Below are 22,300 nucleotides of genomic sequence, written 5' to 3'. Positions count from 1 at the left end.
TCGCTGCTCATGATATGGCAATCTTGAATGTTGCATAGTATATTGTCAGAGCAGGGGGTGGGAAGAGTACAAAAGCAGCAGACATGCAAGGGTAAAGAGCATTTGCCCATTCTGTTCCTAATAAAAGGGCTGAAGAATTCAGGGGAGATTTGAGATAATTCTAAAACAAAAATGCTTTGAACTCTTTTTACCACTTTATTTTTGAAATCTCCCCACAGATCGGTGAATTGCAGTATTTTTGGCTTGACCAGCTATGAAGGGTTAATATTACCATATTACCTTTGCATAGCTGCCAAGTTTTCACTTTTCTCGCGAGGAAGCCTATTCAGCATAAGGGAAAATCCCTGTAAAAAGGGATAACTTGGCAGCTATGCCTTTGTGGCTTCAATACTTGGAAAATGAACAGATATCCTTACGTGCTGAGGACGCTTCCCTAGTGGATGGGTGTTTCTGGTAGTGGCCAATTGGGTTGTTGGTTTGTGATGGGCTTGAATACTGTATTATTTATTAGCATTATTATTACTACTTCATGTATGCACCACATTATGGTTAAGGTTTCAAGACAACTTGTGTAATAAATACTATGAAAACATACAATAATAACTAAAGTGACCATATGAAACACATCCCTGCCCAGTATACATTATACTGTCATTAAATAATCGCAAATGATCCCCATAAAACAAGCAGCTAAAAACCATCCTTTGAGTGAGAGGCAGCTATCAGCATTCCAATACTTGGGTGTATGAAACTGTTTTAGCCTGGCACTGAAAAGACTTGGGGTCAGGTGCATAGTAACTTTTTTGCCTGTTGTGAATGTTGCAGATGTCACCTGTCATTTAGCCTTGTATACAGTGCTGGACAAGAGTCAATACTTGCAGTGCATGCTGGTTGGAATGATGCTGAAAAATGTAGTCACATGTTCCTGGAAGAAAAATTTGCTAGGCAAAAAGTTTCAGGAACTTAAAAGATAACTTTCTCTGAAATGCTACCACTCCACGCTCTGGGCCAGCTAGACAGTCAAAGTCGAGGAGTTCTAGTGCTCACCTGAGATCGGGTGAGAGGTGAAAGAGGACTGAGGAATGTTCTGAGGCAAGCCTGGCCTGCCAAAAAAGGGACAGGATCCACTGGAACCAAGCAGAACCAGACTCTTGGTGCTTAAAATAACAATAAGGTGGAAAAACAGCATTTAACTGCTGAGGAAAAAGCAACTGGGGAGCATTTGGTTTGGGATAAATTGTCCCTAAGATATGAGGGTGTGAATGTTTGATTGTCCAGATGGAGGTGGGATAGAACTAGGCAATGGAAGTACAGGAAACACAATAGCCATTCAGTGAGGCTAAAGTGCTGTAGCAAAAGATGCACATGTCAGAGACATTTGGAAAGAGACATAATGATGTATAGATATTTATGTGCTAATGCTAGAAGCCTCTGAGGCAAGCTGGGCAAGCTGGACTGTTTGGTTTTAAAGGAGAGCATAGTTATAGTGAGCATAACATAAACCTGGTGGAATGGATAGAAGCAGTGGGGCTTGGAAATCACTGGATACAAACTCTTTACTGTTTCTATGTGACAGCCTAGCACAGAAGGAAATATGCTAAGAAAATGCTTACCTTTCTACTGTTCAGCTGTGACTACATTTTTTCAGATTACTGTCCTGATGAAAACCTCATTTTCCAAACCATTTGATGGCAGCTCAAAGTACAGAAGAGCCTTTACTAATCCATAGCTTGCGATCTTTGAGATCTCAGTACTTATGGTGACATCCAAACCAACATTGATAATGTAAGTTTTGTAATCTGAGGCAAATGAAGAAAAAATATTTTAATGCATTTCCTGAGGGCTTTTTTTCTGCCTCTATCTCCCTCTGAAGTGCCTTAAGTATTATGCAGATGTTAGGGAGTGAACGAGAAGTGGGTATAAAGAACGAGAAGTGGGTATAAAGACAAATTTGCCTCTGTCACTTAGCCAGTATCTTCTTGGTGTCATAGCATATATATGTTTGGCTTGCCTTGCCCTATAATGTATAGCTTGTTTCAAAATTTTCGTCACAATGAGTCACTGGCTTGCATGCAATTTTACTTATGCTGTCTACTAGAGCAGCGTTTCCCAAACTTGGGTCTCCACCTGTTGTTGGACTACAACTCCCATCATCCCTAGCTAGCAGGACCATTGGTCAGAGCTAATGGGAACTGTAGTCCAAAAACAGCTGAAGAACCCAAGTTTGGGAAACACTGTACTAGAGCATTCATCCTAGAATTTATAAGAAGGCTAGACTATGACAGCTATTTTGTACTTCTTGTTGTTTAGTCGTTTAGTCGTGTCCGACTCTTCGTGACCCCATGGACCATAGCACGCCAGGCACTCCTGTCTTCCACTGCCTCCCGCAGTTTGGTCAGACTCATGTTGCTAGCTTCGAGAACACTGTCCAGCCATCTCGTCCTCTGTCGCCCCCTTCTCCTTGTGCCCTCAATTTTACCCAACATCAGGGTCTTTTCCAGGGAGTCTTCTCTTCTCATGGGGTGGCCAAAGTATTGGAGCCTCAGCTTCAGGATCTGTCCTTCCAGTGAGCACTCAGAGCTGATTTCCTTCAGAATGGATAGGTTTGATCTTCTTGCAGTCCATGTACTAGGCAAGTGTTACCTCCCATTTCCCAGTGTATCTTCCTGTCACTTATAAACCCAGTGAAATGGGTTTGTTGTGCAAGAATGCCAAAATCAACTTTAATTGTGGAAACCTGAATTTGCTGGTGTGTGATTGGATCCCACCTGAAGTCTAGAAGCATCATGTATTGTGATGGCCAAAATTGACTGCACCCCTGGGGCCACCCACTCTTTCACAGGAGCGACCTCATTTTCATCTGTGAAATTGATGCTACATTTTAAATCCCATAGGAAAGTGACTTTTGCTACCAAAAGCTTCCTCAACAGCAACAGCAAACAGGATTTTTCTTTGTTCCTTGCTGAGATGCAATAACATGAACATTTAGATTCAAGGGGTTCCGATTCTCCCCAGAACAGGATTTTGTTGTGATAAGGAAGCCATGTAGGTGTGGGCCTATTCTTTTGATCTATTTATACTTAATAGCCTATCGTATTCAGAATAAGAAAAAAAAATGTTTCTAGATAAGTTGTCACTGTGCTTATTTCTGGATGGAATGTCAGATGCATGTTTCCATATTAAAATGGAAATAAAAGGATGCTTTTAAAATATAAAGAAACATGCTGTTTCAAGCTCTTTTGAAGAAACAGTAGGAAACAAATGCGATAATTTCACATTTGCCAGAAGTTGTTATCTTGGGTTTGTTATAACAACATCTGTCTACAGTTTGAGCCACACACTTTGAGCCATTCACAAGCCAAATGCATTTCCCTGGGGAACTATGAACTCCACTTAACTTTGAAAATAACCATGGTTATTTAAAGAGCCACTGATTCTTTTAGTGTTTATTTTCTCACTTGCCACAGCTTCAGGATGACTCTTGAATAAAATAAATATTAGATGCAATATTTAGAAGCTGTTATATCTCAATAAAAACTGGAGTACTGTAAATATATCCTTTGGAAGAGAAGTGGCCTTAATCTGTAGGGGAATATAATCTTTATTTTTGTGAATTTTGGGCAACATTTGTTACAACATTTGGCCACATAAAATTGTTCTTTCCCATCTACCTGCACTTTCACTGAAGGTCTGATAGGCAAGAGAAGAGTATCTTACCAGTTTAGTGCCCTGGGGGGCATTCCGTTTTGTCAGTGTTATTAGCACTGCAGGTGAAAAAATATAACAAGGCCTCCTGCTGACAGTGTCTTGCCTCCTTGTCCTGCAAACCTACTTGAAGGTATCAGTGGTAAGGCACTCAGTCGTGGTTCAGAATACATGTGAGATTAAGATCACCCTAGGCATGGGGCGTATACATATTTTTTGCACCTGATGAAATCAAAAAGGGAAACAGGTTTTTGTTTGTTTGTTTGTTTTTTGAGAATCCATCCCTCCTTTTAGTCATAGAATATCAACATATAGAGTGCTGTGCTGGAACATGCAAGATGCAGGGTTGCATGGGAGAAAGATCTGAACAAAGCCTAGGCTGAGAATGGTGCAAGGCAGGTCCATTTTGTGGGGGATAAAGGCAGCATCAAGCCAGAGAAGGGTAATTAGCAACACAGATAGAGTTTAGGCACTGTCACAAGTAGGGTAATTGAACTAAAGAAATCAAGGGGGGATTCTAGAGCAATGTATACATAATAATATAATAATAATAATTTATTATTTATACCCCGCCCATCTGGCCGGGTTTCCCCAGCCACTCTGGGCGGCTTCCAACATAAACATTAAAATACACTAATTTGTTAAACATTAAAAGCCTCCCTAAACAGGGCTGCCTTCAGATGTCTTCTAAAAATCTTGTAGCTGTTTTCCTTTTTGACATCTGATGGGAGGGCGTTCCACAGGGCAGGCGCCACCACCGAGAAGGCCCTCTGTCTGGTTCCCTGCAACTTGGCTTCTCGCAATGAGGGAACCGCCAGAAGGCCCTCGGAGCTGGACCTCAGTGTCCGGGCAGAACGATGGGGGTGGAGACGCACCTTCAAGTATATGGGACCAAGGCCGTTTAGGGCTTTAAAGGTCAGCACCAACACTTTGAACTGTGCTCGGAAACGTACTGGAAGCCAATGTAGATCTTTCAAGACCGGTGTTATGTGGTCTCGGCGGCTGCTCCCAGTCACCAGTCTAGCTGCCGCATTCTGGATTAGTTGTAGTTTCCGGGTCACCTTCAAAGGTAGCCCCACGTAGAGCGCATTGCAGTAGTCCAAGCGGGAGATAACCAGAGCATGCACCACTCTGGCGAGACAATCTGCAGGCAGGTAGGGTCTCAGCCTGCGTACCAGGTGGAGCTGATAGACAGCTGCCCTGGACACAGAATTGACCTGTGCCTCCATGGACAGCTGTGAGTCCAGAATGACTCCCAGGCTGCGCACCTGGTCCTTCAGGGGCACAGTTACCCCATTCAGGACCAGGGAGTCCTCCGCACCTGCCCGCCTCCTGTCCCCCACAAACAGTACTTCTGTTTGAGAGAAGTTAAGAAAAATCAGAATATCTTGTTGACTGCCTCATTTCTTAATTGCTGAAATAACTGGCACAATGAATGTCTGTTACCAAGTCTGCAACTGGATTATTACACTTTTTGCCATCTCTTGTTATGTAAGTTATATTCTCCCTGGCCAGTTTGCTGTTTGATCTGTCTCAGACTACAGTGAGCAGGATAGTGGATTCAAGCTACAGGGAGCATAAAAAGTAAATGTAAAGGGACCCCTGACCATTAGGTCCATTCATGACCGACTCTGGGGTTGCGACGCTCATCTCGCTTTACTGGCCAAGGGAGCCGGTGTACAGCTTCCAGGTCATGTGGCCAGCATGACATAGCCGCTTCTGGAGAACCAGAGCAGCACACAGAAACGCAGTTTACCTTCCCGCTGTAGTGGTACCTATTTATCTACTTGCACTTTGACGTGCTTTCGAACTGCTAGGTTGGCAGGAGCTGGGACCGAGCAACGGGAGCTCACCCTGTCATGGGGATTTGTTTATGCAAATCTACTTGTTGAGGAGTCCTGTAGTAGGGAACTGATTCCCTCTTATCTGCAACCTGCACAATTGCTGTGGGTTGGAGAGACTCACAAGAACTGTCATTTAATCACTGCTGTTACCCTCTGCTGAGGAGCTATTGCTGTCACAGACCAAATCCACCCATAATAAATCTTTTGAAAGAAGCCATGCCTTGTGTACTCTGGAAGCAGTTGTTTATGCCTGTTAGGGAAGACAAGCCACCCTGAGAGGTAGCAATATCTTCTAGTGAGCACCCCTCCCTCTCCCCTAAGCAATTTTTGTCTAGCTGTATGCATGTTGGGGCAGGGGGAGCATCAATTGTCTTTTGTGGTGTGTCATCACACTGGATTTTAATAAGAGGGCATTCAAATTATGGCAGGGAGAGTCAAAATTGGTTAAAGTGTAGAATTTGGAAACTCCCTGATTGTAATCCGGTCTCTGCCACTGACTTGCTTTGCCACTTTAGACAACTCATTTAATGGATTTGTGCTTTAACCTGTCTTCCATCAAGATATAGGAGGAAATAGCTGGATAGTGAGTGCAATAGTAAAATCCAGTGTAGTGACTAAGATGTTGTGTTTGGGTACAACTTGATTCAAATTACACCACTCAGCCATGAAGTTTTACTGAGTGGCTGTAGGTGCATTACTATTTCTCAGCAGAAACTACCTCATAGGGTTGTGAGGTGAAAACACCACCACTTTGAGCTCCTTTGATGAAGTGCAGGGTGTAAATGTGATGTATAAGCACACTTTGATATGGAAATTGAAATGTATGGAATTATTCTACAAACTTTTGGTTTACCTTTGGACTATTGTTCCCATAATGATTGTTCTGGTGAGCATTATGTCATTTCCATAGTTGTTTGAGCTAGAAAACAAGTTATAAACTGAAAACTGAAGCTGTAACCCAAATAATGTACAAAGCATTTCTGAGCAAGACCACAAATTCATCAGTTTACCCAAGCTGATTATCTGGTCAGTGCTCTTTGGTGATGTAGGGACTAAATGCTGTTGCTGTGCTCTGCTCTTTGTGTTGCATTAAAGTGTTACTGGATTCACTCAGCGATGCTATTTAAAATAACATTTAAATGTTGATGGCTTCAGGCAACCCTTAAGATGGCAGCATGTGCAGACACTATGGCACCAATCCTGCAGGGAGTTCTGCACAGAGAAACTCCAATGGACCATTTCAGGACTGGAGCCTAAACTACAAATAAAGAGAGCTTGAGCAATTAAAGGGGATATGATCAATGTTATTTATATACACACACATATACACAAGCTCTAGTTGCGGGCTGAGCTCATTTTTATAAAAAACTTTAATCGTGCTTGGAAGAAAGGAGACATGTCAGTTTCCCTGTATGATTATGATTGGTTTCATTTTCTCATCCTTCTGCTCAAGGCCTGTTGGCTGTTTTTTCTGCTCTGAATTCCAGCACTGCAAAAGAAGACCCAGCTCTCTGTCCATGATCTGTTCCTTGCAGATTTAAATACAACAGATTAACAACCCTATTTCTATGCTTGTGCATGGACAGGCATTATTTTTCTAGGAAAGCAACAACATCCTCCAGAACTCACACTTCAGAATTATCTCAGTGACATCGTTTGAAGACATTCATAAAAATGGCATCATGGCACAAGAAGGAAAGATGGGGTCACTCTCAGCAGCACAGCCATGTTTACTACAGACCACAGTTTTGATAATAGTTGCAGCTAACAAAGAGGCTTAGCAGCCAACAAAACATCATGCTATTGGATGTACAAGATCAGCCAATCACAGTCATAGTAACAAAACATCAACAAAGGAGAGGAAGGGAAAAGTTAAGAACTAAAGTGTTGTCACAACCAATGCCTTGAAGTACACCTATGACAGCAAAGTCAAATTTTGCATGTCTCTGATTTCTTTTTTTACTTTTAAAATGAAAAGGAACATTGTGCTTACCACAGATTTCTGCTCATTTACAAGTGCAGAGACTTGTCTCTATATCTGGGATAGCACCTACTCCTGGTAGGAAGACAGGTTCAACCTTTGATCTCACTAAGGGACGGAGTTCCCTGCTCTCCCCCATCAAGAACAAATATGGAGATTTAGGGGGAAAGTATTACCACAACCATGCAAAACCAAACAAAGAGAACTGAAGAGTAAAGAGACAGGGCAACTCTATATGGACATTTGTAGTTTCCCCTTATGTGCTTTTGAATACATCATTGCCAGAAGCTCAATCCTAGGTAGGTAGAGCAGCCTCCCTACTTTTAGAAGAATGAGAGTTTATAGTAAGCAATTTCTCTCTCTCCCTCTCAGGAATACAGAGACATGCCTCTCTATCAGAGATGTAGAAAAGCTGTAATCTCCTCTAAGTGGACCTATAGTTTGTTTCCGGCATACTTCATGAAATTAGCACCTCTGCAGAACATTTTGTCCAAAGTCAGCAGCAGCTGAGGACAAAGACCCTCTTTATAATGTCTGGTAAACATGTGAACCAATGATCAGAATGCAGTTCTGCAAATCACTTCCAAGGAGGATTGCCCCCAAATACTACAGCAGGTGGTGCTCCTCATAAAATGAGCAGTAATTTGAGATGGTATAATTTTTCCCAGTGCCTTCAAAGCTCCAATAATGGCATCAAGCAATCTAGACAAAGTACCAATGGCTATTGAATCACTCAGGAAGGACTACTGGAAGGATATGAAAAGAGCCTCCTTCCCAATAGCTTTCTAGACTGAATAGAAATGTTCTGATAAGTTTTCTCCAGAATGGACCACAATGGGGGGGGGGGTTAGGCAAAGCTAATTTCTATGAAAAACTTAATTGCCCTTCGACATTTAGTCCTATCCCTATGAACAATGCAGAAATCCTTATTTGTGAACAGTGAACCCAGGCTCTGAGATTCTCCAAGCAGAAGTGATGGAAAAAAACTATCTCAAAAGAATCCCCTCCAGGTGAAGTTCCAAGTAGGATATCCATATACCGGAAACCTATGTATGTGAGGATGAAAATTTCTCCTCCTCTGCATTGAAGTACTTCACTCAGGACTAAGATCTATCTCTTAAAGGTATTTGTACTGAGTCCTTTCTTTAGAAGTTTGTGAAGAAACTCCAGAACATAATTTGCTTTGCCCTTTTTCCAGGTGAAAGCTCTTCCTGGTAATGCAGTTGAAGACTTTCAAAGTACTGTATCTCAATAGTATTTCTATTGGCAGGGCCAGCCCTACGGCCAGGCTGGGTGGCGCAGGGCACCACAGCGCCGGCCCGCCAGGGGGCCGCCGCGACTGCGCCCGCCTGCCCGCTGGCCGGCCGGTCCGTCGCGCAGCTGCGCCCACGGCACCCGCGCTATGCCTGCCCGCCTGCCCCGCAGCAGTGCCTGTGGCAGCCGTGCTGCGCCCGCCCACCGCACTGGGAAACGGGGCGGGGGGGGTGCCGGAGGGATCCGTCGCACCACGGCGCCAGGGGCGCTTAAGACGGCCCTGTTACTGGTGGAATCTTTTGCAAAAGAAAAGAGAGCAGAGGAAATTACTCAAATAACTCATGGTCCTTAATGCCTGTTCCACAATGTCTAGGCTGCTAGTTGGTAACAGATTTGGCTGCAGGTGAAATGCCAGCCCTTGCAACAGAAGGCCTGACCTGCTTGCAACTTCCAGGCTTTGCTTATTGACAGAAGGGCTAATGCTGGAAACCAAGGTCTCTAATACCAAAAGAAAGTTCCCTAGGATTACTTTACTGTGTCAAACCCAAATTTGCTAAACTGAGGAAGAAGTGGGATAGAAATGCATGAGGTTTTTAGATCAATGCAATGGGAGCATCCCACATTAGGGGACAGTGATTGTAAATAATGTGTCTAGCAGAAGAGGTTCATCATTTACATTACTATCAGCTGGAACACCCAAAGGAGTAGATTCTATTCAGCCTGTATGTAGGGTGTTCTGTTTGCTGAGCCAGTCTTCTGTAAAATTAAGAAGTCTCATGTATTTCAATCTGGAGGAAAGGCTATTCTCCCATTCAGTCTATTTTCTATAGTCTGGGTGTAACAGTGTTGAGTGAATTCCTTCTTGCATGTTTATTCACATCTTTGCCCAGTAATTGTGTGGGCATAGGACTGATCTGCATTTGCAGTTGGAACAGCAGCAGTTTTATCATTCTTAATACCAGGCTGCTGGTGCTCATTTGATACTCCAACCATGTTCTCTGGGCCATCTTTGGTTGAGCTCCTCAACCAAAGAGGCTCACATCCATGGTGATAAGAATGTGGTGGATTTCCAAGAGATAATCCCTGAAACTTCCATTCTGAAGCCAGTCAATCCAGGCACCAAGCACTTTTGACATGAGCCTACATTGCAATCTGTTGTTGGAATAAGAGAAATATCTTATACAGGAGTCCATCGCGAAACTTTGTCTATGCTTTTACACCTGGCAGAATATCATGTTCTCCAGAAGTTGAGAATTCCACAGAGTCTGCTTGGTATGAGTGTTGAATGGCTCATGAGTGGATGGGAACATCTGGTTCCAAGACAGCTCAATCATTGTACCAGTTTACAAAACCAAACTAGAATTAGAAACTTGTTGAGTCTGTTTAAATCAAGCAGATCACTTGAACTATAAAAATAACTAAAGTGTTTGGGAAAGGAGAGCTGGTTCTATGGCTTGAATGTCTGTGAGTTGCTGCGTGGCTTTGAGAAGTTGTTGATGTTTGCTTTGGCTCCTGGACATAGTTTGTTCACCTTTACTTTTGTATTCTACATGATCTTGCCTCCGAGATAGCAGATTCAATGAAACAACCCATGAGGATTTGGAGGAACTCTTTGACATCCTTCTTCCTGAATTTTGTTGGTGCTTAGGTAACTGATGTGGACTTGGATCACCTGGGAAGAAAGTGCCAGAGACCACCCCTCTGCTACAAGAGGAGGAAGAACTGGTGGCAAGAAGAGTAATATATTTTCCTTCCCCATAGAATATGGGACTAGTTTATACGAGCAGATAGAATATTTACTTTGTTGGCGTATTTGAAAATGAAGCTTTTAAATTGCTTGGATTTGTAGAATGGCTTGAAGACCTGAAATGACTTGTTTGGGTGTGAATTTTGTCTTCTTAGCCATACGGAGGGATTTTGTATTAGCCTTGTCTCAATTTGAGCAGTTTCAAGGGGAGCCCAAACACCATACAACCCTCAAAAAGGATAACATGTTAGAGTATGTATAAACAATGAACTTTTTAAAAGTCTAAAGTTCCTATGCTCCACTATATTGGAAGCATTGCATTATGTTCCATGTTACATAGCATCTGTGGAAGAATCCATTAGCACAATAATTATGAGGGAGATCTAATGTTCATCCTAGATGGTTTTGAACTGCTTTGGCAAATGGAATTTGCGGAAGCTAAGCAGGTCTAGGCCTGGACAGGAGAGATCACCTACAAATCCTTTGCATGCTGCCTTTTGTTTCATGGAGAAAGGGAGGGATACATGCAAAATAAATACAGTCATACCTTGGTTTAAGTACGCTTCGGTTTGAGTACTTTCAGTTTAAGTACTCCGTGGACCCATCTGGAACGGATTAATCCACTTTCCATTACTTTCAATGGGAAAGTTCACTTCAGGTTAAGTACAGGCTTCCAGAACCAATTACACTCATACTTCGGGTTAAGTACACTTCAGTTTAAGTACTCCGCGGACCGTCTGGAACAGATTAATCCACTTTCCATTACTTTCAATGGGAAAGTTTGTTTCAGGTTAAGTACGCTTCAGGTTAGGTACAGACTTCCGGAACCAATTGTGTACTTAAACCGAGGTACCACTGTAACATGTTTGTATCATCAAGGCTGAGGCCCCCAACTTTGAGAAGTATTGCTGTGTACTTATCACTGAAGTTCTCAAGGGACCCTTTCTCTTTTTGTAAATAATTTTTATTCATTTTCCAATAAAAACCATTCATATTAATAACAAAACAGACCAAATCTTACCACATTAAAAAACAAAAAAATACAGTCAATTATACAGTCCGAATTAAAATAATTTCAAAGGGAAATTCCCATGTTCTGAATTTCAAGAAATAATGTCCTTCATTTATTTTCTGCTTTCTTCTTGGTTGTTTCCCAGTTTTCTAATCCTGATATTAACTATCCTCATCTCTCAGTCCACCAATTGCTGATATGTGGCTCTCTATCTTTGTTCGACGATTCCATATCTATAATCACAGAGGTAAATTTTATTCCATGTTGTTCTCAGTCATATTATTTTGAAGCACAGTCCTCTTTTGATAGCCCCTCCTTTCTCTGCCATTTCTTGCTCTGAAAGGCTTTGGGCTTCCATCCAAGATTAAAATTAGTGACGTCGTGTTGTCTTTGATCTCTTTCAATAAGCTGATGTTTCAAACTGTACCATGGGATATACTTGGTAGCCAATAAGTTATATAAAGATTGTTTCCAGTTTCCCAAAGCATCCAGAATTCACCGTCACTCTTCGAACCATATATGAAAATATTCCATGCAAGCAAATGCATCTTTTGTAAAGTACATCCCTTTTGTGGTTCAAATAAAAAGTATCTCCAGCCTCCCTCAGATAAAGGAGACACCTTCTTTCTGCGTCACAACTGCTACAGCCGCCATTTTCCCTTCTCAGCCTGAGCCACTTTCATATCTGATTTTACTCTGCCAAGGACTGTGGTGCCATACAACCAATTAATTTTACACCTCCTTCGATTTTTCTTTTATCTCTTTCCGTCCAGAACACACCTGTTTTTTGTCCAAATCTTTTTAATTTTTTGAAAACGGGTATCTCCTGCTCGTGGGATTGACTCTGGAGAGTTCCTAGTCTGTGCCATGCAACGCCCAGCATCCCAGCCCCCACATGTTGTTGCGTGAGGCAGATAACAGACGATCTGCGCTAATTACCCTCATATTAACCCTGAATTTCTGACAATGCTAGGGTCCAATCTCATGGGAGGCAGCCATTTCCCTCAGCAGGAAACAGGAAGTCAAGGGACCCCTTTCAATCAGCTGGCATGGCTGTCATTGACATCAAAGCTGCTATAAGAGCACCCACTTGTAAATTTTTGAGTAGTTTGCAGAAGTACAGACATGTACAAAAAAAACTACAGAGAAAGAGCATGCTCAGTAGTTACAGAATGTTGAGTGGTAGCTGAAAAAGGAAAATGAGGAAAATGCTCTGCTTCAGTTGCTTACAGCTTATAGTATCACAAAGGATTTGGCTGGCTAGCTTTCTAAATGCTATGATTTTTAAAAGATCTGGGAAATGGGCAACATTTACCTGGATGCTGAGGAAAGAGATCAGGTTCCCTTGGGTTACTGAGCCAAGGATCCTGTCTTCATAGACCCCACCCTCTTAAATGTACAGGTCATTTTTTTTATTAAAAAGTGAGTAACAGCTCACCTAGGGACAGTTACACCTGGTGTCAGATTGGGTATCTCCCTCTTCTTAATGTAAAACGAAAGGTTTTTCAGATTGCAGAGCTGATTTAAGCTGTCAAAGTGCTACAAATGATTACTGCCCCCCCCCCAAGTGTGCAGCCTTTGTAATCTAACTCAGGATGTTTTTCAGTGAATGGGAATATCCCACTCTGGTAGGACAGGAGAACAATCTTAAAAAAGGAATTTGCCCTTAATTCTGGAGTAAGATGGAGTCAAAAAAATTGTGAGGGCATGGAATGTGAACTTAAGCTTCTAGGAGGGAAGCAGTGCATAGGAAGGTACATTATATTAAAGCCTACAATTGGTCCAACTAGCTAAACATTGTCCACATTGATTGGTAGCAGCTCTCCAAGGTTTCAGACAGGAGTCTCTCCTAACAGTACCTGAAGATGCTGGTGATTGAACCTGGGGCCTTCTGCATGCAAGACAAATGTCTCAGGGGGATTGAGAGAAAGAAATACGTTCACACTAGATCTTCATGGAACAGCTGCCAAGCAGACATGATATGCAGCAGAGAATTGGAGAATGTTAGCATCATTTAACTCTTAATCAGCTGCTTTCCCCCTGCAGCCCCTTTCCTTTAGGGCAGGAAACTGGATTTTTTTTTTTTGTGGAAAGGGGTGCTCTAAGCTTGCTGTCCAAAGATCATGACTTGTTTGTACAGTACTTTCTCCACCCAGAGCGGCTCACATGAACCTTGGGAGAATCATTTCTTCTTCAGATATTCTCTGCTTCTTTCTCATGGGATTGGACAGAAGAGAATCAGTGTCTCGGCAGATGTCAGCTGGTAGGATTGGGCAGAAGGGAAAAGGAAGAAGAGAGGATCTTCTTGACTTTGGTACTAAATTTGTTACCACTTTTTCTAGCGTGGGGAAGGGTGCTGTAGTCAAAGCTCAATTGCATGGGCTTTGCACTGCTGTGAGGGAAGGCAGGAATGATCTTTCATAGAATAGAATCATAGAATCATAGAGTTGGAAGAGACCACAAGGGCCATCCAGTCCAACCCCCCACCAAGCAGGAAACACCATCAAAGCATTCCTGACATCAAGCCTCTGCTTAAAGACCTCCACAGAAAGAGACTCCACCACACTCCTTGGCAGCAAATTCCACTGCCAAACAGCTCTTACTGTCGTGAAGTTCTTCCTAATGTTTAGGTGGAATCTTCTTTCTTGTAGTTTGAATCCATTGCGCCGTGTCCGCTTCTCTGGAGCAGCAGGAAACAACTTTTCTCCCTCCTCTATATGACATCCTTTTATATATTTGAATATTATATTATATTATATCATTGTTGAGATATTTTCCTGTTTTTTGACTGCTTGGGTGTGTGGTGTGACTAGTCATGGGATTTAGACCAACTGTGCATATATGGAAGTGGTAGCCCATGTCCAGTGCTACTTCCGCTTTTGTGGAGAGGTAACATCTGGCTTACATGATAGGTGTTTCATTTACAATATTCAACTGCTTGCTAGGAGATGGAAGAAAGCAGCATTGCTTCCCTACACTGTAGGGGAAGATAGGCAAGTGAATAGCTTCCTGAGAGGAGTTAACTCTAGACCTAATATGCAACAATCCTTTCCTTGTGCTCCTTTCTAGATTCTTGCCTAGGTAGAGGAAAGGGGAAAGCAAAGCTGCTTAAAAATAAATGAGAAAGTATAGGACTGAAAATGAAGAAAGCAGAGTTCTTGGGAACCTTCTTCCAGACCCACAATACACATTCCCTGGGGTAGCAGGGAGTGCCTCATTCTGGTGAGCTCAAAGGTTGGCTTAATCTTACCCCTAAGAGAAGGTTCTAGTCTAGATATAAAGTCTTGTCTGTCTCTCCCAACAGTAGAAAGGGCTTTACAGTCCTGCACAGTTTGAACATATTTTATATATTGTGCTGTGTATATTTAAGGTGGAATTAAGAAAAGGAAAATACATTTTTCAAAGAACTATGTGCATTTTCATATTTCTCCAGGTACAATGAGAACACAGATAACAAAACATGAAGTCTTTGTGAGCTCCCTGTGCTCCTCCCACCTCCAGGCCCCAACTCTGGGTCCACTTCAGTCAGAATCCTTCAATGTCACATTCTCTCCCTCCCTTCAACATTCAGAATGAAAAATATAATTAAGTATTGCTTCTTAATCCCCAACCGGCTCTTCTCCTTGCAAAAAGTGTCTTCACAAATTTAATTCCATTATCCCAAAGGCTCCTGTACCCCACCTACAGATCTTAGGATTCATAACAAACAAATCTTGACATCTTTGGTTAAAACAACACACACACACACACACACACACACACACACACACACACACACCACAGAGCAACACATTGCCCAGTATGCTCCTATTTTGGCCTGTGGTGTCTGACACAAAAGTTTCTTTTTAAGAAGGAAGCATTAGTGCTGAGCTTTCTGCTCACTGGAAGTTGGATATTCTTCACTTTTCCTTCCTAATCCAATCTATTCCCCCTCCTCTCATACAGTTGTTGCTGGCCCATACTGAAACAGGAGAGGGGAAGTCTCTTTGATCCGAACATAGAACCTCCCATCAGGCCAAGCCTTTTGGAGCGAGAGGGGCAGAAAGTCATTTGGAAGCCACTGCTCAACTTCATCTGACACGAACACTAGTCCAAAGTGTTCCAATTGGTCTTCACTGTAGCAGAAAGCATCTGCATTTCCCAGGACATCGCGTGAGACCTCGTTCATCTCCTGCACCACCAGCTTCACCACATCTTCTGCCGACATCTTGTTGGTGAGGTGCAGCTGTGCAGAAATAGAGGTAAGTAAGAGCAAGAGGAAGGACAAAGAAAGACGAGGGTATACCCAAATAAGCTGGCTCCCCCTAAAGAATAAATCCAGATACTTACTGAGAAATTATTGTGTCTTCCTAAACCTATTCCAGTCCTACAAGAATGAAAACTGAGGGCACTGTACTTAGCATAATTGAATTTGCTGAGCTATCCTAGATTCAATTTGAGATCAGCATATAGTATTGGTGTCCACAGGCCTTCTGGATAAACAGGAAAAGGACTTTTGGCCATGCCAAAAAGAGCAGAACATTGAAGATGTTCTGCTGATGTGGCATAAAAGTTGTCCGATCACTCTTTTTAGGAGCATACCAGTGAGAAATGAGGACAGAAATAGTGCTACCATGAAAGCAGCTTTGGAATCTTGCAATCCACCAAGAATCCAGATCATTTCCCCTTGCTTTCTATAGCAAGGAATATTGTCTGAATGCAAAGAGCTATATGCCATGGCCATACAGACACCATCACTCAAGAATAGGTGATCAGGTTTGGCTTAGGTTTGAGTCAAGCTTAGGCCAGGCTTTTTTCAGCTGAACTCACTGGAACTGAGTTCCAACACCTCTCAGGTGGGCACCATTGCCATTATAAGAGAGCAATGTGAGTTCCAGCACCTCTTTTTCTAGCAAAATAGCACTGGCTTGGGCTACATACCAGTCATGGCTACAACAACAAAGAATAATACAGTGTATGACTGGCACCCATTAGGGCTCTATATGATAATTCTTTAACAAACATTGTCTCCTGCCTGTTTATTCATTTTATCCGAATGTCCAAAATGTAGACACTGTGAAGCCAGACTGAAGTTCAGCCCTGACATTACACACAACCATAGTTTCAAAGAAGATTCAAGGAAGGCCATGGGCTCACACACTATTACTGGTATCTGTTCCCAGAAACAAATGCCTCTCTCCCCACTCTAACCTATTTGGTCTTGTGCATGATTTTTTTGATAACCCTGGTTAAGGGTGCTCCTTTATTCAGGACATTGGTTCTGAAAGAGGATCCTATTGGCCACCCCTAATCCCTAAACCACAGTTGTATCTGTAATGCCTCCCTAAGCTAATGCTGCTCTAATCAATCAACATCCTTCCTTCTATGCTAGAAAACATCCTTTGATAGTGGACATAAATCACCGTTCTCTTTTTAATGTTATGTTATGGTGAATAGTTCCTTAGTCACAAGGTCTGGAAGAGAGGACAACAGAGACGATGCCCTGGTGTCCTGTAGTCAACCCAGTGCAATCTATGCATCTACACCAGAATGGAATATTTTCAGAGCTCTTTGCTCCAGTGACTGCAGTGTGATTTATCTTCAGAACAAATGCTGTTAGCTAGAATGGTAAAGTTTATTGTGCCATAGTCTGAACCAATATAATGACTCGTGATGTGGATGGAAGGTTAATCCTTAACAAGTCAATTGATGCCTAGTGCATTCATACTATTACACCCTGAAGGCTACACTGTAATACCATACCGTGTTCAGATCTACACTGTACATCTCCACCCCATTTACTCCATTTGAAAATTTGGCTATTTATGATTCATGAAGCCCTTAGTTAAGAGCATCATAATAAACCAACATAAATGTGCAGCATTGGAAGCCACAATCAAATGTTATTGGTGAGCTCAACAACTGAACCTGGCTGATGTGGAAATGAACAACTCACTGGAAATAATCCCCAATAAATAAGATAAAGGTAAAGGATCCCTGGACAGTCAAGTCCAGTCAAAGGTGATTATGGGGTGCAGTGCTCATCTTGCTTCAGGCTGAGGGAGCTGGTGTAAGTCCACAGAAAGCTTTCTGGGTCATGTGGCCAGCATGGCTAAACCGCTTCTGGGGCAACGCAACACCATGACAGAAGCCAGAGTGCATGGAAACGCTGTTTACCTTCCCACCACAGTGGTACCTATTTATATACTTGCACTGGTGTGCTTTCAAATTGTTAGGTTGGCAGAAGCTGGGACAAAGCAATGGGACCTCACCACCGGCACGTGGATTCAAACCACTGACCTTCCAATTGGCAAGCCCAAGAGGCTCAGTGGTTTAGACCACAGCACTACCCACTAATAAATAAATAAGGTACCGGAGGCAGGAACATTATGTTTTGGGACATTCTTAGGTTGTTCCTATAGTGTGGTTTTATAGTGAAAAGGATGTATAATCTAATAAACATAATACATATTAATTCTTTTTGCAAGTGCAGGGAGCTGCTGTCTGGATGCATCCTCAGATCATATGGAATAATTAACAAAAGCATTCCAATTCTCTGTGGCCTGCTGACACTACCATTGCCAGTTCTGGGATGCAGCCCCAAAAGAAGCAATAGAGAGAAACCCATTTAATGGAAAGTATCAGGAAGGGGAAGGGTCACATGGCCAAATATGGGAAAAAGGAATACATCATCTGCCTGCAAGTGTTGCCTCCATTTTCAGTACTGCACTATTGTATTGATGAGCCAAGACCAGGATTTTAATGATACCTTAACGCTTGTTTCTTTGGAGAGCCCTGTTTCGTACTGAGGGCACACACGTAAGGCGAAGGAGCCTGTTGACTTGACCCGGTTTGCTACATGTCCTGGATCTGCTGCCTCCTGGAAGGTGCGAGTCCATTCCACTGAGCGTGTCCGAAAGACAGGCTCAGAGCTCCCTGCAGGACAGCCATGCCTGGGGCTGAATTCTGAGCCTGTCCCAAGTCTCACAGGGCTGCAACGGCCTGCAGTTCTGCTTTCAGTTGGTGAACTGTCAACAGAGCCAGGGCAAGACTTTCTGGCCCCATGGCAAAGGGGTTTTGGGAAATCCAGGCTGCTGGTGCGGACACAGTAGGCCTGCCTCTTCTCTGTGATGCGCAGCAGCTCTATTTGCCGACTAGGAAGCACAAAGTCACTGTCATAAAGCTCTGGGGGAGGCCGAGGCTCCTCTGGAGGAATAGAGGGTGTCTTTAGCTCATGGTTCTGCAGGACGTCAGGGGCACTGTCCCTCAAAGGGCGTGGATTTCTTCTACTGAAGCACTCAGGCCCTGAAGAGGGGTAAAGAAGGTCAAGCTCTCTGGGGCTTTGGGCTCTACTGGAGTCATAGTCACTGTCTGTAGCTAAGAATACTTCTGATGAGCCCTCTTCATCTGAGATTCCATGTGAATCTGAAAGAAAATGATAAAAGATTACTTCTTTATCGGGGAATTATCTTGGAAGAATGTGCAGTAATTCACTCAAGCAAGCTGTACAAGTGGACCTGAGGGTCAAACCTGTTTCTACTCCAAGCCTGGGGTTCTGATTGGCTAGAGCAGGGGTGAGGAACCTCTGGCTCATGGCCAAGATTGTGTTACCAGGTTGCTTTCCTGGTAACACAAACTTAATGGCAGTTGCATTACCTGTACAATCCTGGGAACAGGATGTAACCTGTTTAAAGCATTTGTGGGCAAGAGCACAACATCATTAGTTTACTTGGAAGTGATTATCTGGCCACTGATCTTTGCGAGTTTCTCCCAAAGCTAGTCTCCTTCCTCTTTCTTTTTAAGATTGGACCAAAGGGGATTCTGACACTCCACTCTTGCCATTCCACTTTTGCCCAGTTTCTTTTCACTGCCAATTTTTAACCATTTTTGCCTGGAACACGTTTATCCCACAATCCTGAAACAGATTCTGCACATGCCCTCCTCATTTTCCTAGAAAATATATATGTACATGGGAGGTGTCTAGGTGTTGTTACTAACAAGTAGCTGGCAAGAGGTACTAGAGATTATATTAAAGATTACAATGCATCAGATTCTGACAACTCCTAAATTTTAGTGTCAGGATATCTGAAAGGCTTCATCAAGGTTAATGATAGAAGTTTTCTTATTGAAAAGCTGGTGACAAAGATAACTTGGTCTAGATCAGGCATCCCCAAACTGCGGCCCTCCAGATGTTTTGGCCTACAACTCCCATGATCGCTAACAGGACCAGTGGTTGGGGAAGATGGGAATTGTATGTAGTCCAAAACATCTGGAGGGCCGAAGTCTGGGGATGCCTGGTCTAGATAATGGAAGTTGTGATAGCACCTTCAGCTTTACATGCAGTGGTTAAGGAGGGAAAGACTGCTTTCATATGTAAAGGACAATAAAGTAAATAAATCCAAGGGAATCAATAGCAAAAAAAGGATGCATTTTTTAATAAAAATATTTCTATACTGCTGTATCATAAAAATATATCACAGTGGTTTACAACAATTTAAACAGAAAACCAAATAGTAAAAATATAAAGGTTAAAAACAAGTTAAAAGCAGAAAGAAATTAAAAACAAACATCAATAGACCATTGTGGGGATGGTGGAATAGAAAAGTTTTCAGGAAGTTTTGAAAAGTTGACACATAAGGGGTGCCCACTGAATCTCTATTGGCAGGGTGTTCCACAAGACTGGACTGAGGACACTGAAGGCTTGATTTCTCGTGGTTGTCAAATGAGCCTCATCAACTCAGGGAACGACCATAGATGCTCCTACAGATGATCTCAGTGATCGAGCTGGAATATAAAGGTTCAGGCGATCCCCAAGGTGCCCTGGACCCAAGTTGTTAAGTGCTTTGTAAATCAATACAAGAACCTTGAATTTGGCTCAGTAATAGAGGGGTAGCCAGTGCTGCTCTTTTAACAATGCTGTCACATGTTCTTGATGAGAAACTCCTCATCAGCAATCTGGCTGCAGCATTCTGCACCAACTGGAGCAGCCCCACATAGAACACATTATGGTACTCTATCCTCGGGGTTACCAATGCATGGACTGCAGTGGTTACCAGTGCATGGACTATCCATTTCCAGGAACAGTCATAGTTGGCAAACCAGATGAAGCTGGTAAAAGGTACTCATAGCCACAGGGGACACTTGGGCCTCTAGTGACAAAGATGTATCCAGGAGTATCCCCCAAACTTCTTCCAAGGGAATGCAAACCCATCAAAAACAGGTAACTTGCCAATTTCCCAAACATGGGAACCACCCACCTAAAGAGCCTTTATTCAGTGAAACAGATTTATCTGTAAAATAGATTTTGAAAAGCATCTGAGCAAAGAGATTAAGCGAGAATAAGCTATCTAGGGAGATAAAATGGTAGAATGTCCTTGTCAGAATACTTCCAGAAGAGGATGTCCAGACAATTACTGGGGAGGTTTTAGATGATGCCTTGTGTTAGAGCAGAGGGCTGGACCAGGAGAGGGGATTGATTAGCAGTTATAAAAAGTCCAGAAAAACGCAAAGAAAACTCACCAGAGTTGAGCTTGCGGCTCATTTCAGGAGAAGGAGTAGGTGAGGGGAAGAAGTCAAAATGGGAAGAGGTTGATCGTGTTTTCTCCTTTAAATCAATGCTAGATTCTTCAAGAAACCATGTGAGTGGGATGCCACCAGAAGGCTGCTTGTACCGGGCATGCTGCAATGCATCCATCATCCAGCGCATTTCTCGCCAGATCTCCTCCATTTGCTGTCCAAGAGAAAGACACAGAATCAGCTCCTTTTTTGGCACTAAAAAAATCTTTCAGGAGGCTGCGCAGCAGGCTAGCCACAAGTTTTGTATGAGAAGGAGTTGTACACACATATTGATGGATGCTCTTAAGAGATTCTCCATGTGGGGTGGATCTGGTTTCTATATACTTATGTTAATACACATGTAGAGCTTATGCACACTGGGATGTAGTCACTTGTTGTGGCATGGGTAACTTTTTACAGCCCTGAAACTATCCCACACATTCCTTGAAACTCCTTAGACTGCTGTGCTGTGCCACCAATCTGGATAAATAGGGTTCATTCATTGAACATGTCTCAAACAGGAGCACTTTCCTAGGATTGCGTCATTTCTCATAACTCCCCCTCTAATCACCACTCCATACTTATTCCCTGAATTCAGGATTTTGCAGAGAAGTAAATTTACCTAAGGCCATAATAGGTGGCATAAGATCAATTTCTTTTCAGTCAGTCATTGAAATTCCCTCACACCTTGGCCCTTTGCATTCAAACTGTCAGGCAGTTAAGATCAATCTCAGGCAGGTAAGCTTCATTTTGGTGGTCCACATCGTGTCTTTGGATTTGTGGTTGAAGACAGGAGATGGCCCATCCATTGCATGAAATATTCATATTGCTTTTTAATTGTATTTTTATTGCATGCTTTCTTATTTTGTATTTTATTGTGTTACAGTTGGAATTCAATGTAATTCAAACTGTAATACAATATATAAAAAATAAAAGAAACAATTAAAATACAATTAAAAGCACAGTGCGTTACAATTGCTACAACAGGAAGGAAAAGTATTAAGTGGTCTGCCAAGTCCTTCAGCAATTTGTAAGTGGTCCATGAGGAAAAAGTTTTGGAGTCACTGTTCTACAGGACAAATTTGGATTTGACAGGATACAAGCTTAACACTTAGATGGGCTTGCTGGCTAGAGCTGCTGCATGCCTTTGAGATCCTTTGTTATTGACAATAAATAAATCTTAACTCAGCACATCACAGCTGAAGGCATGCTGGCATCACCAG

General features: G+C 42.6%; 1 protein-coding gene across 6 annotated transcripts in view; it reads right to left on the bottom strand.

Annotated features, from left to right (window-relative positions):
- Positions 1–5,875: 5,875 nt before the first annotated feature.
- LOC118092933 (ankyrin repeat and fibronectin type-III domain-containing protein 1) overlaps positions 5,876–22,300 on the bottom strand; it is a 381,090-nt gene continuing 364,665 nt past the window's right edge. For 3 of the 6 annotated variants that reach the window (XM_035131610.2, XM_060282583.1, XM_060282582.1), the window contains 3 exons: positions 21,042–21,252; positions 18,292–18,947; positions 5,876–15,768 (listed from right to left, as the gene is read on the bottom strand). In XM_035131610.2, coding sequence (XP_034987501.1) covers positions 15,481–15,768; positions 18,292–18,947; positions 21,042–21,252 — 1,155 coding nt within the window. In that variant the 3' untranslated portion in view covers positions 5,876–15,480. The remainder of the gene's footprint in view (positions 15,769–18,291; positions 18,948–21,041; positions 21,253–22,300) is intronic. The other 3 variants (XM_035131606.2, XM_035131611.2, XM_035131608.2) reach the window with 1 other exon arrangement.

Source organism: Zootoca vivipara, chromosome 14 (assembly GCF_963506605.1).
Source record: "Zootoca vivipara chromosome 14, rZooViv1.1, whole genome shotgun sequence".
Taxonomy (NCBI): Eukaryota; Metazoa; Chordata; class Lepidosauria; order Squamata; family Lacertidae; genus Zootoca; species Zootoca vivipara.
The sequence above is the reverse complement of the archived record's forward strand: the minus strand, read 5'-3'. Positions and strand labels throughout refer to the sequence as shown.